Source organism: Hydra vulgaris, chromosome 15 (assembly GCF_038396675.1).
Source record: "Hydra vulgaris chromosome 15, alternate assembly HydraT2T_AEP".
Classification (NCBI taxonomy): domain Eukaryota; kingdom Metazoa; phylum Cnidaria; class Hydrozoa; order Anthoathecata; family Hydridae; genus Hydra; species Hydra vulgaris.
Genome location: NC_088934.1, coordinates 43347501 through 43368899, shown reverse-complemented (window position 1 = coordinate 43368899; position 21399 = coordinate 43347501). Strand labels below are relative to the sequence as shown.

Sequence of the window (21399 nt, the reverse complement as noted above, 5' to 3'; positions counted from 1 at the left end):
TTGGTGATAAATTTAAAGAAAAAGTAATGCTCCCTCTCTTCCAAAATACTGTTCCAATTTGCATTCAATGCAAAGAATTATTAAAAATAAATTATGTTGTTAATTTTTTTTTCTTTTTTGGAATATTTTGAACATTTAAAACTCTATCAGAATTAAATGTTCAAAATCTTAAAAAAAAGAAAAGAAAAAAAATTATATAAATAATAAAAAATTATTAACATAATTTATTTTCAATAATTCTTTATGTTGAATGCCAATTGGAACAGTATTTTGGAACAGAGGGATTGTGTTTAATACTTTGGATGACTGATAGATTTTACATAAAACACTTTTTTAATTAGCTGTGCAAAATAATTTAATTAATGATGTATAATAATGACATATGTTCTTTTAAGTCAATTTTTTTTACTAGTTACTAGTTAACAACTACTGTTGTTAACTAGTAAAAAACAGTTAATTAGTTAACTGTCAATTAGTTAACTGTAATTAGTTAACTGTCAATTAGTTAACTGTAATTAGTTAACTGTAATTAGTTAACTGTCAATTAGTTAACTGTAATTAGTTAACTGTAATTAGTTAACTGTCAATTAGGTAACTGTCAATTAGTTAACTGTCAATTAGTTAACTGTCAATTAGTTAACTGTTGTAAAAACTAATAAAAAACTAGTAAAAAAAAGTTTATTTTAATACAAGATTTACTTGCTTTTAATTTAAGTTAAAAGTGAATAATTTTTGATAATTAAATGTGTGACATCATTACTCAAAAACTCAAATTTACATCTATTGTGTTCAGCAGTGGTCTGAAAATCAAACATATCATGATTTTGTATATAAAAATTACCAATTTCTTGAAAAAACAACATTTTTTTAAAAAGAAAATTATATTTTTTGACTGTCAAGATAGTGTTTTGGTGCTCTCTTTATCCCCTATTTACCTCATTGGCTAATTTAATTAATTTTTCATTGGTTATTTAGCTAAATAAATTTTAGTAACTAAAGGATTGAGACACCTGAGATACATAGTACTACTATGTGACATAGTGTGACAAATACTATATATAACAAACTATATATAGTCAGTTTTCTTATTGTAGTTTTACCTTTATATGTAATTATCTTTTGTTTAGAATCTGCTCCAATACAGGATTCTGATAATATTAACAGCTCATCAGGAGAAAGTGGTGACAATGAAGTTGAAGACAATGAAAAAATTTTGCTACAGACAGTAACTAATGAGAAAGCAACTAGTAATGCCAAAGGGGTGCATTTTAAGGAAGCAATTGAAGCTTTTGAAAAAAAAAAGAAAAATATGGATCCAACTGGTAATTTAATTTAGGTTTTAGAAAATATATTTTCTTTTACTTTTAATTTATATATTTAATTTATAAATTTATAATATTTATAAAAAATATATATATGTATTTTATAATCTTGAATCTTTAAATATGCAGAAGTAGATCAGAAAATTTTCAACTCATCACAAAGATTATTAAAAGCAAAAATAAGTTTGACAGGATGTATATAAAATGATTAAATTATAACTGGTTAAAACTAGCTGATTTTTAAATAGAAATCAGCTAGTCATCAGCTGAGAACCAAGAGGCTGTATGTCCATATTTGATGTTTTTTCTGTTTATTATCAATAAATATTCTGTGTGTAATACCATTACATGTTTGTTATCAATAAATATTTGTCAATCAGTTGAGTGTGAGGTACCACTAAATTTGATCTCAAAAATAATAAAACTATAGGAAATATTCAAATAATCAGTAGAACTTTCTGGTAGAAAGTCTTTTCATACTAAAATGTATAACTCTATTTTCTTAGTAGCACAAAATATGAATATACAGCTTACTAGTAACTAGTTGTCAGTAGTAACTAGTAGTAACTAGTTCACTAGTAAGAAATAGCTGACATAGTGCTATTAAATTTAGAATGTTTTAAAATTTATTGAGTCAGTATTTTTGAATCATAAATTAATTGGTGGTTGATTGAGGAAAGGTTTCAATATTATCATATTATTTTTTTAAAGTTCAACATTTATGTGGTTTGGATGTACACAATACTAACATCTATTATAAGCTACTTTGCAACTTCTGAACATATATATACCAAATTTTAAAAAGTGTTTTTGTTCTATTCTTGTTTATGTGTAAAATTGATCACACATGGTGGCCACAGTCCTGGAATACTTTGAATTTTTACTTAAATTTTTTTTTTAATTCCAGTGTTATTTTACCATATAGAACACTTTAAGGGGGTGACAGCATAGATTTTTCAAATATGTTGTTATTTTAATTTTAATTTTTTTATTTTAATTTTTAACCAGGGAGAATTTTCTATGATTTTTTATTTATTTTTATTATATTGGTTTTTTTACTTTAAATTTTGTTTTGCTTTAATTTTTTTTTTTTTTTGAATTTGAGATTAGCTGAGTTTTAAGTCTTATATATAAAAAATAATAATTAAGTTTTCTAAAGTTTTGCATTTCATTTGGTTTATTGTCTTAATACAAGTTTTAATTTATTAAAAAATGTATAAACAGTAGAATGTCTTGAGATTCACATTTGCAAGCACTTGAATGTAAAAAATGTATTGTTAAAAAAATCATTTTTCTCTTTTTTTTTTAACTATTTCATAAATTACAAGGCATTAGATGTATCGCAAATAGCAATTGCTTTTCGTACTTTTGCAATTAATTTTTCTATCAAAAATTTTTAAACAGTTTTTTTTGTGTGTGTGTGGGAATTGTATTCTTTTTTAATTTAACATTTTTTAACCATTTTTAAAAATATTGAATAACTGTTTTTGTCTGAGGTAAAAAAACAAACTATTTTAACAATTTTTTTTAAAACTCAAATCAGCTTGAATTTTAAATTTTGAAAAATTTTGAATAATTTGCAAAGAATTTGCAAAGAGGATTTTAGAAGACTAAATTTTCTTTTTGCAAATTTTAAATGTTCTCTTACAATATTTATAGATATAATTGATTGGAAACTGCAGTGATGTCTACAGACCTGGATTAACCTATAAGCAAAAAAAGCACATGCTTAGGGCAGCAGATCAAAAGGGGCAACATATAGATAGAATTTTTTTATTTTTTAACTAATTTTTTTTTACACTAAATAGGTCTAAATTTAATATCGTACTATATGCAATATTAAATACTGCTTTAAACTTTACCATTCATTTCATGGTATAATGTAAGTTAAGTAAAGTTTCATCTACATCACAACCTTAAAAGAACTGTTTTCAGAAAAAATAAATTTTTGATTGCCAAATTTTTAATGCAATTATTGTCCAGAATTGAAATTCAATTAATTGTAGGAACGAAAATGAAGCACAGTCAACCAAGTGGCTTAGATAATAGAAAAGGATAAATAGAATGGATCTAAATCCTGAAAGTCAAAATAAGGTTTTGGAAAAATTTTTAAATCAAGGAAAGTGAGTTTACCATCACTGTAAATACAGTCAACCCAGAAAATGATCCTGGTCTATGAGATGAGTTATTTGTTGAGAAAAAAGCCTTTTGGTTTGCTGATCAAACAGGTGCCAGCATCATAAAGGTCTTTTTATATAAATATATTGTGAGGATGGATACAAGGATGGAAAACAAAAAAGATTTTGTATAGAATTTGTAGTTTTTGAATAGATTTTGTAATTTTATGTAATAGCTTTCCTCACAGCAATGCTGTCAGTTTATAAAAATGGTTTAGGACACTCTGCTTATAACCAGAGTTAATCAGAGGTCTCTATATTTCAAGAAAACTGATGTAATAAATTAAAAAAAAAAGATAGTGTGTTTGATCTGTTTAATAGATTTCAAAAGTATCAGAACTACCAGGTGTACCAGTATGAAGTGAGCGTTTTTTTGTGTAAAAATGAAAAACTAGTACTGAATTGAAAAGTAAAAATTATTTGTTCAAAGTATTGACCATTACTTTCCACAAATTTTGACCATCTTTCTAGCAGTTTGTGGATAACATGTCAATATAAATGTTTCATATGGTGTATCTGGGAAAGTTTTTGAGGTTATCAAATAATTTCTTTCAAACCGCTTTATTGAAGTCATCCTCCAAGGTCAGCACTTTTCTTTATTTCCAGTAACTTCTAGGCTGCCTCAAGGTTCTATCCTTGGTCATGTTTTGTTTATTATCTACATTAATGATCTTCCTGACTTGAGGCTCACAGTGGCTTGTAAATTTTAACTCCAACAAAACTCAGTTATTTGCTTCAAACAACTATCACAGTATTAACTCTCTCACTGAGTCCGTATCTTGCATCTCTTTCTCTGAACTATCATGGTTGCTCCTCAAAGGAGTTATCACCTCTAATTCCATCCATTCTATCATCTCTAATTAACTAAAACTCAATCTTGCTTGACTCCTCATTCAGCAAAGTCTCATTCTTTCACTGTATCTGTATGCTCTAAAAACTTTTATTCATCTGGTTTTTTTTCCCTGCACTTTAACACTTTGGAACTCTCTTCTATCTTCATGTTTTCCTGACTCATACAACCTTCAACTTTTCAAGTCTTCTGTCAACTGTTTCCTTGCTCTATAACTCTTTTCTTTTTTTCTAGTAACTCCCAACTTAATTGTAGCCTTGTTGGGAGTGAATCAGAATATATCTATGTATATATATATACATATGTAAATATATATATATATATATATTTACATATGTATTCAATATATATATATATATTGGCTTCAGCAGGAGCAAATGAGTTCAGAAGCTACGGTTAGCTTGCCTAAAATGGACTTGATCTTGACAGGCTACATAGGCAACTTGCCTAGATAGTCTTGCACAGGTTTTTTTGAGAAATTTAAATTATTATTTTTTGATGATAGTTTATGATATTTTGACTAAATTTTCATTTTGTTCCTTTTTCATTCTAGGAATTGTGTTTGTTTTTTTTGGCTACAAAATAGTAGAAAAAGGCATTTAAAAAAAATGTTTCTATTTTATCTTAGCTTTTTTTTAAATTAATTTTTATATTATTTTTATATTTATCTTATAACTCAGTCATTAATTAAATAAGTTTGTGAAATTATAAAAATGCTATAACATAATGAATCATTTTAATTTAACAATAATATAAAAATACTGTTATACAATATTACGTCATTTTATAAAAACGATTGATGTTACGTCTACATCGTATTATAAAAGTTTGTTAATTTTTTTTTTGTGTGTGAATAAAAATGTAATCAAATATGAAAATTTTGACAGACACTATAATAACAAGTGGAAGAATGATTGTTAACAAATCATTAAAATTGTTAAAAAAGACTTAAGTAGTTTAACTTTTAATAAATGAGTTGGATACTTTAAAGGTTAAGATTATAGTTTTTCAGAGTTACTTTTTTTGTTTCTGCTTAGAACTATTCGTATGCATTTCATTTGGTGTGTCTTTTTTGTTCTGTTTGTGTTTCAATTTGTTTCTTTATTCTCTTGTGAACTTGTTAAACTTGAACATGTTGTTTTTGCAAATCATGCATATACATATTTTTTTTATTTGCAAAGCATGCACATATTTTTTTTTTAATTTGCTAAGCACGCATATATATATTTTTTTTATTTGCAAAGCATGCATATGTTTTTTTATTTTTATTTGCAAAGCATGCATATATTTTTATTTTTTTATTTGCAAGGCATGCATATATTTTTTTATTTTTATTTGCAAAGCATGCATATGTTTTTTTATTTTTATTTGCAAAGCATGCATATATCTTTTTTTTATTTATTTGCAAGGCATGCATATATTTTTTTATTTTATTTGCAAACTATGCATATATTTTTAATTTTTATTTACAAAGCATGCATATATTTTTTTTATTTATTTGCAAAGCATGCATATATTTTTATTTTTTTATTTGCAAGGCATGCATATATATATTTTTTTTATTTGCAAAGCATGCATATATATATATATATTTTATTTCCAAAGCATGCATATATTTTTTATTTTTTATTTGCAAAGCATGCATATATTTTTTGCCTTTTAACATACTTGTTATTTAACTTATAACAGAATACAAGTTATATTAAACAGTTATTGCTGTTTGAAAAAATGGTTTGATTTCGTTTTTTTATTTTATTCAACATATTACATTAATAATCAAGTAAATTTTATTTTTTAGCACATGCTTAATTATATATACATACACAAATATATATATATATATGTATATATATATATATATATATATATATATATATATATATATATATATATATATATATATATATGTAACTACCAAATTGATAATAAACAATATAATGGAAAAAGGTATGCCAAGCAAAAAAAACAATAATTGAATTTTTGAAATTTGAAAAAAGATTAATTTTTTTTAAATAAATATATAAATGATAAAAAAGCACTAGAGGCTTTTCACTATTTTCATCAGTAGTGCTATGTTTCCTATATGGCCTCTAGTGCTTTTTTATCATTTATATATTTGTTTAAAAGAAATAAATCTTTTTTCAAATTTCAAAAATTCAATTATTGTTTTTTTTGCTTGGCATACCTTTTTCCATTATATATATATATATATATATATATATATATATATATATATATATATATATATATATATATATATATATATATATATATATATATATATATATATATATATATATATATATATATATATATATATAAAATATCAACATATTAAAATTTTTTTACCAAAAAGTTTGTTATTATAAATTAATTGTTAAAATAGTTGTCTGACTTATGGGAAAGTTGTTATTATTTTTCATTTATAAGATTTTCAGAAGTGTTAAAATTATTTTAAGTTGTGCTGATATTACCTGTTACCAGGGCATCAAATGGATTTTTTTTTTTTCAGTTTTGAAGCATGTGAAAACTTATCTCAGAACAACTTGCGTTAACAAAACACTAAATATTTTACAGCTAATGGGTATCAAGACTAAATTAATTAATTTTTTGGTTCTTGAAAATTTAGTAAATGACTTTGCCAAAGTGCACCAACACCGTTACCCACTGTTGCAATAAAGCTCTAATGATTTTTTAATATGTTTTTTGCTGAATCAATCATGAAAAGTAAAAAATACGAAAAGTTAATAAAACTAATAATTAATAAAAAAAAGTTAACAATTAGCAGAATAAAATAAGAATTTTATTAGGTTTAAAATTTTTTCTTGTTTTAATGTTTCAAAAAAAAGTTATGTTATTCTGTAGTTATACTGGTTTTTACCTTCGTTTTTTAAAAAAACTAAAAAGAATGTTTTTATTTCAGAGGTAAGGATTTCAAAATTTAAAATCAGCAAAAAAGTATCAGTATTACACCTACCTTTCGGCTGTCCAGAAATTATTACACAACCCAGAACATAGCCTAGTGAAGTTTTTCCCATTATACTATCAATGCTTTATTGAAAAACATTTTTTACAGATTTATTTAAAGTCTTCTAGGGGTTGCTCATAGCTCTTGAACATTTTAAGTAAATTTTAACAGAAAATGTACAAAAACGCTATGTTATTTTTAGTATAACTGTCGAAAAATGTTGAAATTGATCAATTTAAATTATTGATTAATTAAGTTATGGATGCCAATTGATAAGTTGATGATTATTTAAGTTATTGTGAGTATTTTTTTTTAAATTTTACACAATTTTGACCCAATTTTGACCCAAATTTGACCCAAATCAAACAAATTGTATGTCATTTTCTAAAACACATAGGAAATAATGTTTTTGTTATAATAGTTATTTATTTTACCTGCATGCTATGATTGGGTACATACAATTTTGCATTTTTGTTTAGAAAAAATAAAAAATGTTGACTAGGAGTGGAAAAGAATTAAAAGTGACAAACCCAATTATACCGTCTTCGCCATTACCTTTGAGTGTTCCCGCAACTCCGTCATCTTCAAAACCTACCACTAGAACTAGTACAAATTTTTGGTTGATTGGTCAGCCATGTTCATCAATTACAGGAGCAAAGTTACCTACACGCAGACAGGTGATGAAGTATGTTCTATATCTGAGACATGATCCTGATAGCGTTGGTAACAGTGTTAAGAATGAAGAAATTTCTTACATCGTTGCAGACAGTGTTGCAGATTTTTGGCACATGACTCGCATCAAACCAAAGTAAGACAAAACTGTATGTTTGATGTTTTTGGATTATGGAATGAATGGACCAGTTTAAAAAAAAATAGAAGTCGTGCCACCGACCCTGGTAACAAACGAGAAAACTTCATCTCAGAGCTTGATATGCTTTTCGACATTGGTGCTCCAGATGCAATTGATGACATAAGAAAATCTAGACTTCTATCTCAGAAACACAAAGATGATGACATTCCGTTTTATCTTGATCAGAAACATGAACGAAAGTCTAGTATGAATGGCCAGGATAAAATTTTTGAAGCAAAGGCTTTACAGTTTCTGACCAGAATTGAACAGCAGCAACAACGACAAGAAAAAGAAACACAAAGACTAGAGAAAAGAGCAGCTGCAGAGCTAGAAGGAAATGAATTTTTTGAAGAGTCAGAGGATGATGCACAAGTTGGTTGTACGGAAATTGATCCGGATTTTGAGCCAGATCAAATTATTGAAAAAATAGAGTTTCAAGAATTTGTTACACTTCAAGTTCCCAGAAAAATTATGGAATGTGACGAGTTAACGACAGCAGCCGATCGTTAAAGTTGTCCGACAATCAAACTACAATGATAGTTTCAGCTATAATAAAAGCAGCGGGTGGCAATCTAGACGACTTCGATGTATCCTGTTCAACTACGCGTCGAAAGCGAATGTCAAACAGACAGCACATTGCAGAAAACATAATGGAGAAAATAAAGGAAAAGCCACCTCAATTTGGTGCCATGCACTGGGATGGAAAGTTACTGCAGGACTCTCTTGGTGATAAGTTTGAACATCTAGCAATTCTTCTGTCAGGTTCACCAGAATTTTCATCGGGAAAATTGCTGGGTGTGTCACAACTAGGAGATTCTAAAGGACAAGCTCAAGCTGATGCTTCATATGATCTCTTAGAAGCATGGGGATTAAAAGAATCAGTTGTCGCTTTGGTATTTGATACTACAGCAAGCAACAGTGGGGTCCATAAGGTTGCAGCTAAACTTATCGAAGAACTTGTTGATAAAAAGCTATTTTATCTTGCTTGTCGTCACCATATCCTTGAACTTGTAGCTAGCGCTGTTTGGAAATCACTGTTTGGTGAAATCAGAGGACCAGAAAACAAAATGTTTGCTACCTTCAAAGAGGCATGGTCAGGTCTCGATAAGCAATCACCTATCCAGTTGCTGAAAATTGAAAATCCATGGTTGTTGGAAGTTAAAGAACGAGTCATTGAAAATTTAAAAATGCTGCTCAATAGCAAGGAATCATCTGTGTTTCCTCGGGATAACTACCGAGAGTGCGCAGAAAATAATCTTATTGTTCTGGGTGAAACACCAGAATCGTGGTACCCATTTCCTCAAACCTGGAGCCATACATCAGGCTCGTTGGATGGCTTGCAACATATATGCTGGGAAGATGTTCATGTTTTCAAAAGCAATGAAATACGACAAAGAAACTGTGATTAAACTGGAACGTATAAACAGATTCTTGGCTCTTTTTTACACCTCAGCATGGATGCAAGCCAGTATTGGAGCCGATGCTCCCGTAAACGATCTAGAACTCATTCATGACATGATGGATTTCCGCAATGTAGACAGAGAAATTGCAGATGTTGTGGTAGCCAAACTAAACAACCATCGATGGTACCTCACTGAAGAAGTTGTTCCTTTTGCTTTATTTAGTCATCATCCTAAAATGAGTGACCATGTTAAGCAAGAAATAGCAAACACATTGTGGACAATAGCAGTGCCTGAAAACTTCCAAATGGGTAAACCAATCTTCAGACAAATTAAACGCAACACAACATTGAAGAGTCTGTTAGGACCGGAGTCACATCTGTTGTTCCAGACTCTCAACATCAGAAGAGATTGGCTTGCTAAACCAGTGAATCAATGGGCAGCAGATGAAGACTTCCAAGTTGCTCAAAAAAGTTGACAACGATGCTGCCGAACGAGGCGTCAAACTAATCTCAGATTTTGCAACAATAATAACAACAGATAAACAACAGAGAGCATGGCTATTGCAAGGTGTGGAACAACATCGGAAGCTGTTTCCAAGTTTTGACAAAAAAACACTAAACATTTGAAACTAATAACTTGAACTTACTAACTTGAAGTGACAATTTCGACATTTTTCCTCATTTTGGACCTTAAAAACTATGAAAATATTGAATTATTTTCCAGAAATATATGTAGAACATAAACAAACATGCACAAGTTTTGCATCATATTACTACTATATAAAAAATAACAATTTCCATAATTACTTTACTAAATTTAATTGAGTAAGATCAAGTAAGAACAAAAGTAAGATAGCGTTTTAATACATTTTCTGTTATATTTTAGTTAAAATGTTCAAGAGCTTTGACCAACCCCTAGAAGACTTAAAATAAATCTGTAAAAAATGTTTTTCAATAAAGAATTGATAGTATAATGGGAAAAACTTCACTAGGCTATGTTCTGGGTTGTGTAATAATTTCTGGACAGCCCTAACCTACCTATTGGTAGATTCTAATGTGTCTATTTTATTTATTTTAGAAATAACAAATGCAGAAACTGCAATAGATAAAGAAATAGAAGCACTTGCCGAACAACAAGGTTGGTTTTTAATTTTTTCTCTCTCTTTCTAAATATTAAATATATATTTTTTTATAAATGTTATAGTAAGATTTGACTATAATAAATATAATAACTTTTTTTATCTTTTTATTGATATAAATATTATTGACAGCTATTATACATAATTATATATATTTTTTAATTAGTATTAAAGCTTTTTGTTGTGTTCTACTATATATTATTATAAATTTATATAGCTCAAGCATTAAACAAAGACTTAAAAATCATCGAAGGAGACATCATTGTAGATGATCATTTAAGAAAACTTATGAGAAATGCTACATATAAACGAGGCATAAAAAAGGGTGGAAAATGGAACCTTCTGATACCATATGAGTTACCTAATAAAATTACTGGGGGTATTAATAATTTTGTTTAAATTATATCTATGTATTTAAGTTGTGATTTTTTTTGTTAATTTAGCAAATTTTTTAAAAGTTTGCTAAATTAACTAAAGCCCTTTGTTATGGCTTAGGGTTTAATAATAGTAATGTGGCAATTACTTGGGCTATTGAACAGTGTTCTGAGTACTATCTATGCTTTGAGTCAAGTTCTTCAATAAATTTAAAAATGAATAAAGTACCAAAAACTATAAAACACAAAAAACCATCATCATCACCAAGTTTTCTAAACCTATCATTCACTAATATTCGTGGTCTTCGAAGTAACTTTTTTTCTGTCGAGTCTTATCTCTTGCAAAGTTCACCAGACCTACTTGCTCTTTGTGAGACTAATTTGAGTTCAGCTGTCTCATCTTGTGATCTTAGTGTTAATGGTTATCTTCCTTTAATTCGTAAAGACTTATAGTCACATTCTTGGTCTTGGCATTTACATTCGTAAGAATTCACCCATTTGTCGGGAAACTAGGTATGAATTCACAGACTATTCTTTCATGTGTTTTTGTTTAGCACCATTTCACTCTATCACCTTTCTCTTTGTTCTATATCGCTCTCCTTCATCTCAAGACTGCACTCTTTTTGATGTTAATTCTGATCAAATTGACCAAGCCCTCTCTCTTTATCTATCAGCCAATATTGTTGTTGTGGGTGACTTTAATGCTCATCACACTGAATGGCTTGGCTCTAGTTTCAGTGACTCTGCAGGCATTAAAGCCCACAACTTTTGCCTTTCTCAATCTCTAACTCAAATAGTCAACTTTCTAACTGGCTTTCCAGACAACTTGAATCATTTACCATCTCTACTCGACTTATGTCTTGTTTCTAATCCTAGTCAGTGCTCAGTTTCTCTACATTCACCCTTAGGTGCTTCTGATCACATTTTGATTTCTCTAAAACTATTATCTCACTCATCTCATCATCTAAATCCCCTATCATTGTACCTCTTACAACTACCTTAAAGCTGACTGGACTCTTTCTGTGATTTTCTTCGTGATGGCCCTTGGGTAGAAATTTTTTGTCTTGCTGTCAACAAATGTGCTTCTTACAAAACTTCGTGGATTCAGGCTGGTATAGAATCTTTTGTTCCCTCGATGGTTCCAGGTCAAGCCTCACTCTTCTCCATGGTTTTCCTCACATTGTGCTGCTGCAATTGCCAATCAAAACTGTTACTTCCATATCTATCAGTAAAACAATTCTCCAGAAAACAGACGCCTGTTTATTACTGATAGAAACCATTGTAAAAAGGTTTTGTCTAATGCCAAAGCCCGCTATCCTCAGGTCATGAAATCTTGTATCTCATCTCAAAAGTTAGGTTCTCGTGACATTTTTTTCAGCGAATCATTATCACAATAAGTTTGATCTTCCTATATTTATGAATGGTGATGTACTCGATGAGTCATCTACTTTTTATCTTCTAGAATTAACTCTTACTTCCGATCTTTCTTTGAAACCATGTATCAAATCTGTTGCAAAATTAGCATCTGCTAAGGTTGAATCTCTTTATCAAGCTCAACACTTTCTTACTTCGGATTCTATTCTCTATCTCTATAAGTCTCAAATCTGGTCTTTTACGGAATACTGTTGCCATATCTGAGACGGATCTTTTAATGATACCCATTCTCTTTTAGATAAGGTGCAAAAACGCATTGTAAACATAGTTGGACCTGCTCTTGCAGTTAACCTTCAACCATTATCACATTGTCGTAATGTTGCTTCTCTTTCTCTTTTCTACAAATTCTATAATGGGCACTGCTCTAAAGAGCTAGCATCTCTTGTGCCATCTTCTAAAATTCATTCTCGTGTTACTTGTCATTAAATTAAGTCTTATGCTTTTTCTGTGACTGTTCCTAAGTGCTCCAAAAACTCTTGTTGATCTAGTTTTTTTCCTCGAACATTAGTTCTTTGGAATTTGCTTCCTTCATCTTGCTTTTCTGATTCATATAATTTGCAATTCTTTAAGTCATCTGTCAATCGTTATCTTGCTCTTCAATCTTGATCTTTTCTCTTCCACTAACTTCCAACTTTAATTAGTGGTTGCTTGCAGCCTTGTTGGAAGCGAAGATGTTTAAAAAAAAAAATTAGGAATATTACAGTAATAATTGTGAATACTGGAGTAATAATTTTAAGTCTTTCAGTAGAAATTGTGAATATTGGAGTAATAATTGTGAATATTTCAGTAATAATTGTGAATACTGGAGTAATAATTGTAAATATTGCTGTAATAATTGTAAATATTATAGTAATATTTGTGAATACTGGAGTAATCATTGTAAATATTTCAGTAATAATTGTGAATATTGGAGTAATAATTAAGAATACTGCAGTGATAGCTGTAAGGACTGGAGTAACAATTGTGATTATTTCAGTAATATATTATTATGAATATTAGAGTAATAATTGTGAATATTGTAGTAATAATTGTGATAATTGCAATAATATTTGTTAATATTATAGTAATATTTGTAAATACTGGAGTAATAATTGTAAATATTGCAGCAATAATATTGAATGCTGGAGTAATAGTTAGGAATATTTTAGTATTGTTTATGAATATTTCAATAATAATTGTGAATATTGATGTAATAATTATGAATATTGGAGTAATTATTGTAAATATTTTAGTATAAATTGTGAGTAATATTGTAATAATGGTGATTTTTTTAGTAATAATTATAAATATTGGAGTAACAGTTTTAAATATTACAGTAGTAATTGGGAATATTGCCGTAATAATTGTAAATATTTCAGTAATAATTGTGAATACTGGAGTAATAATTGTGAATACTGGAGTAATAATTGTGAATATTTAAGTAATAATTGTGATTATTATAGTAATAGTTGTGAACACTGGAGTAATAATTGTAAATATTTAGTATATTTTAGTACCATTTGTGAATATTGGAGTAATAAGTATGAATATTGGAGTTGTATCAGTAAATATTTCAGTACAAATTGTGAATATTGGAGTAAGAATTGTGAATATTTTAGTAATAATTTGATATTACAATAATAATTGTATTAATGGAGTAATAATTGTGAATACTGCAGTAATAATTAAGAATATTACCGTAATAATTGTAAATATTGCCATAATAATTGGGAATATTAGAGTAATAATTGTAAATATTTCAGTAATAATTGTAAATATTGCAGTTATATTTGTGAATATTATAGTAATAATTGAGAATACTTGAGTAATATTTTTAAGTCTTTCAGTAGAAATTGTGAATATTGGGGTAATAATTGTGAACATTACAGAAATAGTTGTAAATGTTGGAGTAATATTTGTAATCTTTTTAGAAATAATTGTGAATACTGTAGTAAGAATTGTAAATATTGCATTAATAATTGTGAGTATTATAGTAATAATTGTAAATACTTGAGTAAATAATGTAAATTTTTCAGTATTATATGTGAGTATTGCAGTAATAATTGTGAATATTTCAGTAACAATGGTGAATATTATAGTAATAATTGTGAATATTGCAGTATTATTTTGAATATTTCATTAATAATTGAGAATATTACAGTAATAATTGTGAATACTTGAGTAATAATTGTAATTTCATTAATAATTGTGATTATTGGGGTAATAATTGGGAATATTTTAGAAATAGTTGTGAATATTTGATTAATATCTTTAAATATTACAGTAATAATTGTAAATAAATAAATAAATAATTGTAAGTAAATACTAAGAAATCTTTTTTATTAGTTTAATAATCTATTTTTAAAGAATGTTAAATACTCTTTTTGTGAATAAACTAAAATTGTTAAACAGTTTTTATTGTTTCCTTAAGTGTATATTTTTTGTTCGCAATTGAATCTTGTTTTCCTGCCAGCAAGTAGGAAAACAAGATTTAGTTATGCAGCTGTATACTTTTACAACCCTAAGTTCTAGAGAACATTTACTTAGGACTTTGATAGGATTGTTGTCCGGATGTTGTTGAAGTGTTTAAGTTGTAAAGAATTTTAGAATGCCCAAATGTTTTATGCCCAAATGTTGAATAAAGTGTTTCTTTGTTATTACAGTAAGAGTATGTTCATTAGATTTAATAGATGAATTAGAGAAAAATTTCTTTGAAAATTGTTTTTCCTTATCATTGAGAAAGGTAATTTGATCAGGTTGATGTCATTAAGATATAGAATGTTAGTCTATGCTTAATTAATAACATTGTTAAAGATTTTCCAAAAGTCTATAAAAAAAAAGTAATTCAATAATCTTAGAATAATAAACTTTAGCGTCATACATTTTTGAATAATGAACTTTAGAGTCAGACTTTTTTGAATAATGAACTGTAGCGTCATATATTTTTGAATAATGAACTTTAGCGTCATATATATTTTTGAATAATGAACTTTAGTGTCAGACATTTTTGAACAGGTTTTTTGAGATAATGAAAAGAAGATTGTTCTCTAAAGAGTTGTTTTGGTAAAAAAAATGATTGCAATGAAAAAAAGCATTGGGTAAAATGCTGTATAATGAAAACATGATTGGATGGTGTGAGCCTTGGCTTGAAACTAACAAGAAGGAATAAAAGAAGTGGTTTTCAGCAAAGAAACAAAAGACATCATCCCAATTACCATAAGAAAGAAAAACATAAATGAAAATTTTACAGCTTAAAGCTAGTTTTAAGTTGTTTGATTTAAATAATCTGTGCATTCTGCATGGATTTAATCTAGTATCAATGGGGTATAGGATAATGAGAAAGACTAAGAAGTTTTAAAGCCAGCAAGGTCAGCGGTATTAGTGCTTAGCAATTGAGTGTGATGAACTACAAAGTCACCAATAACAACAATATTAACTGAAAGATTAAAAAAAAGGATTTGGTTAGAAACAACTTCAAAATAAATATACATTCTTGGGAAACAGGAGGATGGTAATTAATAAAAAGAATGTTAGTTGAATGAAGAAAAGCAAAAGCACATTAAAAATTATATAGACTATTTAAACTTGGTTTCTATGTCAATACATTGATGTATAAGCATGTGATTGCAAAGCATGTAATTGTTGTCGTCTTTTACAAATCAAAGAATAAATCTATCAAAAATAAGATCAGATGATGAAACAGTTCAATTTAAATTAGGTTACAGATAGAGCAAGTAGGCCTGTTTTATTTTGCAGAAGTTAAGATTTAACTGATGAATGGTGAATTTTAACCTAAAAACTTACTGCTAAGAATTTTCAAAGTTAAAATTAAAAAATTACTGCTAAGAATTTTCAAAGAGTTTTTTAAACCTATATTGACGAATAGTAACTCTTCTTTACTGAGTTCTACTTTACATTTTTCTTACTTTACATTCTCTTAGATTATTAACTACTTCTCATAATATGCATGTAAATATATGTATAATTTTTAGTTTTGAATCTCACTATTCAAAGCATCTCCTGATTCGCAAATCGAATTGAATCACGATTCCAATAAGCATTTTGAAGAAATCTAAGTTTAACTAAAACATAGATATCCTCAAAATGATGATTTGATTTGAGATTTGAATCAATTTGTAAATCAATGCCTGATTCGATTCGGATTCGATTCGATACTATAAAAGGTGATTTGCAGGGCCCTAATGTGTATATATATATATATATATATATATATATATATATATATATATATATATATATATATATATATATATATATATATATATATATATATATATATATTATATATTATATATAGTATATATGGAAAAAGTGTTGTTGGGGAAAGGAAGGTGTAGTAAAAAATATAGGAATAAGAAAACTCATAGTTTTATTGCGGGTTTGTGTTAATTGCTTTAACTTTTTCTATTTCTATTTAAATAAGAAAATAGGATTATGAAAACCTAAAAATCTATCCAAACCACAGTAGCAGTTGTAGTAGTAGTAGTAGTAGTAGTAGTAGTAGTAGTAGTTGTTGTTGTTGTTGTTGTTGTTGTTGTTGTGATATCCCCTATGCTACCTTTTATTGCTCCTTGGCATTACATTTGAACCCTTATGTTACATTTTCCCCCTCATGTTACCTTTTTTTTACCTGTCCCTCTTGTTACAGAAACTGCATAACATGAGGGTCAGCGCTCCCTCATGCTATGGAATTTGCGTAGCATGAGGACTCATGTATCCTTATGTTACTTTTGTTAGTGTAGCATAAGGGGCACTTAAATATATTGTGTTTGATTAATTAGGCAATTTTAGTAGCAGTTTGATAAATACGTATATTTCTTCCACTGGGTTTCCACCGTTTTTGTCATTATTTTACCAGTATACGTGAGTAGTAAGAAAAAAATTTGTTATATTATTGTTCCTTTACATTTAAAAGTTTATTTCTAACATTAGTTTAACAATAAAATAGTAATTGCGTACCGATAATGACGTTTTAATACAAAAATTTAGGTAACATTAGGGATCATAGTTTGGGTAAAATTTAAAAGTATTTGGATTATTTGACTTTTGTACTTTTACTTTTGGATTTTACTTTTTTAATTTTATTTTTGGATTATTTTACTATGTACTTTTCAAAATTTATTACTTTTTACTAAAAAAAAGTATTTTGCCTATTAATAAATATAACAAAAATTGTATACTCTGATAATAATAAATAAACTTCAATGAAAAAAAACTAAATCGTAATCTAACTGAAAAAATGTTATGTGGAAAATTCAATTTATCAGCATCAACCAGAAATGCTTTGGTGAAGATTTTCTGATCCATGGGTTTTTTTAAATATTTCAAGAACCACCTATTTGATTTTGATAATTGCTTTGATAATAATCTTATACTCTTCAAATGGAAACAAAAAATTGGGACACACCCAAATGACTGTTTAATAAAGTTGCTCGATGCCAGATACCAAAATGAACTAAAGTGGAATATGAAATTCAGGATTGTGTCAAGCGGAAATGGTTACTTGAGTATGATGAAAACATGATGGGACCGCTCAAAAGAAAAATTCCTTCAATGGCTGAGATCTGTTTTGCTTTAGAGAGAAACTAACAATTTCATTAAGACATATACAAGAGATAAAGATCTGTGCATTGGTAAGTTGAGAGAATGGAGAAGAATAGGAAGCAAACTAACAATCATGGATCTATGCAAAGTTTATCTCCATTGGAAAATTTAGGAATACCTTAGGCCGTCCGCACTGTGGCATTTCACAACAAAATGTATTGTTAAAAAAGACTTGGTTTTAGATTAAATGTTGTGCCAATGACTTTGAAATCTGTTGTGAATGCCATTAATGACTAAGATGCGTTGGTGAAGAATGGAAAATCTTGTTACAGGTATGACAAATTTATTAATGAGAATGTGGTGAGTCTTGATTATGTCTAGAGACTTAAAAAATATGGTTTAATGAGCAATGAAGGTGAACAAATTGATAAGGTCTAGAAAATTGAGAAAATCCTGAAATTTTTTTGCAGGAAAGTAGTGTTTTCAGTATGTGGACAGTTAGTGGGTCATTTACCAGTGTGTGATTGGTTAAGAGTTGTTGATTGTCTTTAGAAAAAAATAGTTGTTAGTTTGACGAAGAGTTAGGACAATAAAGTTTATGATAAAAACTTAAAATGTATTTTTCAAGAAGTTTGTGCGAAGATTAAAAGTTGCAAGTTTGTGGTTGTTGAGCTGTAATAATAACGAAATTTTTTTAGTAATTAACTAGTAAATAGTTAATTTAGTTATTCAAATTGGTAATTAGTAATGGGTGCTGTTATTCAAATTGGTTTATGCAACTGTGGAAGATGCAACATAGCTTCAAAAAAAAGAGTCTGAAATTCATTTAAACATGGCACAGTTAGACGTGGTGAAGAGAGGAATAAAAAGGGCATTGGTACATAAACTAGAGAAAGTAACAATTTTTCAAAATTTTGCAGCAGTATTCCACTGGATTTATAACGCGCTAACTGGTAAAATGGTAAAAAAAAAAAAAAAAGTCAAAAGCAGCTGGTGAAATATTAATGCGGAATAAACGTGTAGTAATAACTAATTGAAGAATGCAATATTAAAGTTGATGTTCCTTTTAAAGATAACTTAGCTGACACGTTAACTTGAGTTTGCACTTTAAATGGTCAAAAAAAGTTGCAAAATAAGTAAGTAGATAGATTTAGCGCCATTTCCAAGGATGAAATGTATTTTAAATTTAAAAAAAATTTAAACTTTTAAAGTCCACAATCAAACATACATAATTGATTGTGGACTTCAAAAAATGCATTGCGACGACAAATTTCAAGGAAGTCTTGTCATAGTTCAAACTCCCCTTTATTTTTGTAATAGTAGTTTTTCAATTGGAGTTTTTAAAAGCTTTCTACACAGTAAATCATGAGATACTTTTAAAAAACCTATTATTGATTTATCCAAAGCTTTCTATACAGTAAATCATGAGATACTTTTAAAAAAACCTATTATTGATTTATCCAAAGCTTTCTATACAGTAAATCATGAGATACTTTTAAAAAACCTATTATTGATTTATCCAAAGCTTTCTATACAGTAAATCATGAGATACTTTTAAAAAATCTAGAAAAGTATGGTGTTTAAAACAAAAATTTACTTTGGTGTAAATCATATCTGACTAACAGCAATACGGAATTTAACTTGTAGGGTACCCCTGAGTTTTATTTTAGCACCATTATTATTTTTACTTTATATAAATGACTTATAGTTATTTATATAAAGTAAAATTTATTTAATTTAAATTTAATGTAAAAGTAGATATAGCATCAAAAATATTAAATGCAGATGACAAATATTATTTGAAGATGACACTAATTTGTTTTATTTTCACAATGATATTGCCGTTCTTTTTAAATTATTTAACAAAGAATTTAGTAAGATCAACGAGTGGTTTATAAGTAACCGATATTCATTAAATGTAGATAAAACAAAAGTTTTCCTATTCTATAAACCTGGTAAGGCCAATAATATTCCTCTCAAATTGCCCAGTCTTTTAATCAATAGCATAATGATTAAAAGAGTATTGACTATAGATATCTTGGAATGCTTTTAGATGAAAAATCTCAAAAAGTATTTCCATGTTATATCGAACAAAATCATTTCTTAAAAATGAATATTTAAAAAATATACTTTTTTTGTTTATACACAAACTTTTTTACTTCAACGTTGCCTGGGGTAGCACTAATTACAGAAAACTCTAAAATATTAATAGCAAAAAAAAAATGCATGCAGGATTATATTTGGGCAAACAGGAATGCACATTGCGAACCTCTCTTACATCAGCTTGGAGCTTTAAAAATTTATAACATATAAATATAAGATATAATAAATATTATATTCATCAAGTAATGCTATATTATAATATTATTTATGTATTATGGCAAAATGTGGGTTAACTATCACTACCATTTCAATCTTACTTTAATGAAATGTCTCATAAACATCCTACTAAATTTTCAGTGAACTTTGTCATTTCCATAAACCATCTTAAATTAAGCTTGTACCAAGTTCAATATCAGGGACCTTTTGTTTGGAACAATTTTAATTATATTTTTAATGAAAAACAAGACTTCCTTTTAAACTGCACTTTAGAGAGTTGATTCAAAATGGCAGAGACTGATTCAAAACGGCATTTACTAAACATGGACTTCGATATACAAGATTTCAAATATCTTTTTAACAATTTAAAATGTTTTGAATTAAATAAATCATTTAAAATTATTAAATTTTCTTTAGCTTTTGTTAATTATTGTTTTCTTTTTTTGTTTTATGTTTTTGTAATCAGCAATAAATACTTATTTATATTGCATTATTTTTAATAAAACTTAACTCAACTTTTTGTGATTTATAACTTTTATGATTATCTCACTTTTGTCTTATTTTATTTTTTTTAATTACTCCGCTGGAACATTGTGAGCAAAAATTTTTTTTTTGCTTAAGTTTTTTATGTACATATACTGATTTACGTATCACTTATTAGTTATGTAAATTTTTATGTAACAGGGGTTGGTAATAAGTCAAATTTGTCTTCTTCTTGCTTCGGCCGGGATTTACTATTACTGTAATATCTTCTTTGTAATTCTAAACAAGTAGCAAAATAAAAAATGAATAAAAAAAAAGCAGTCTATTGGTACAATAATGACAAAAATGGCATAAGCCTGATAAAGAAATATAAAGTTATCAAACTGCTTCTGAATTTCCCTAATTAGTCGAACACAAAGTATTTTTTAAATGCCCCCAATGCTATACTAACAAAAGTAACATAAGGAAACAATGATCCCTCATGCTACGCAAATTCTGTAACATTAAGGAGCATTTTCCTTCACGTTATGGAGTTTC

At 27.8% G+C, this 21399-nt stretch overlaps 1 protein-coding gene across 3 annotated transcripts in view; it reads left to right on the top strand.

The window, feature by feature from the left end:
- The window catches only part of LOC100208049 (high choriolytic enzyme 1), a 64955-nt gene that overhangs the window by 11493 nt on the left and 32063 nt on the right, over positions 1-21399 (top strand). For all 3 annotated transcript variants that reach the window (XM_065818717.1, XM_065818718.1, XM_065818719.1), the window contains exons 2-4: positions 1128-1322; positions 10648-10707; positions 10926-11087. In XM_065818717.1, the coding sequence (XP_065674789.1) occupies positions 1128-1322; positions 10648-10707; positions 10926-11087 (417 nt within the window). The remainder of the gene's footprint in view (positions 1-1127; positions 1323-10647; positions 10708-10925; positions 11088-21399) is intronic.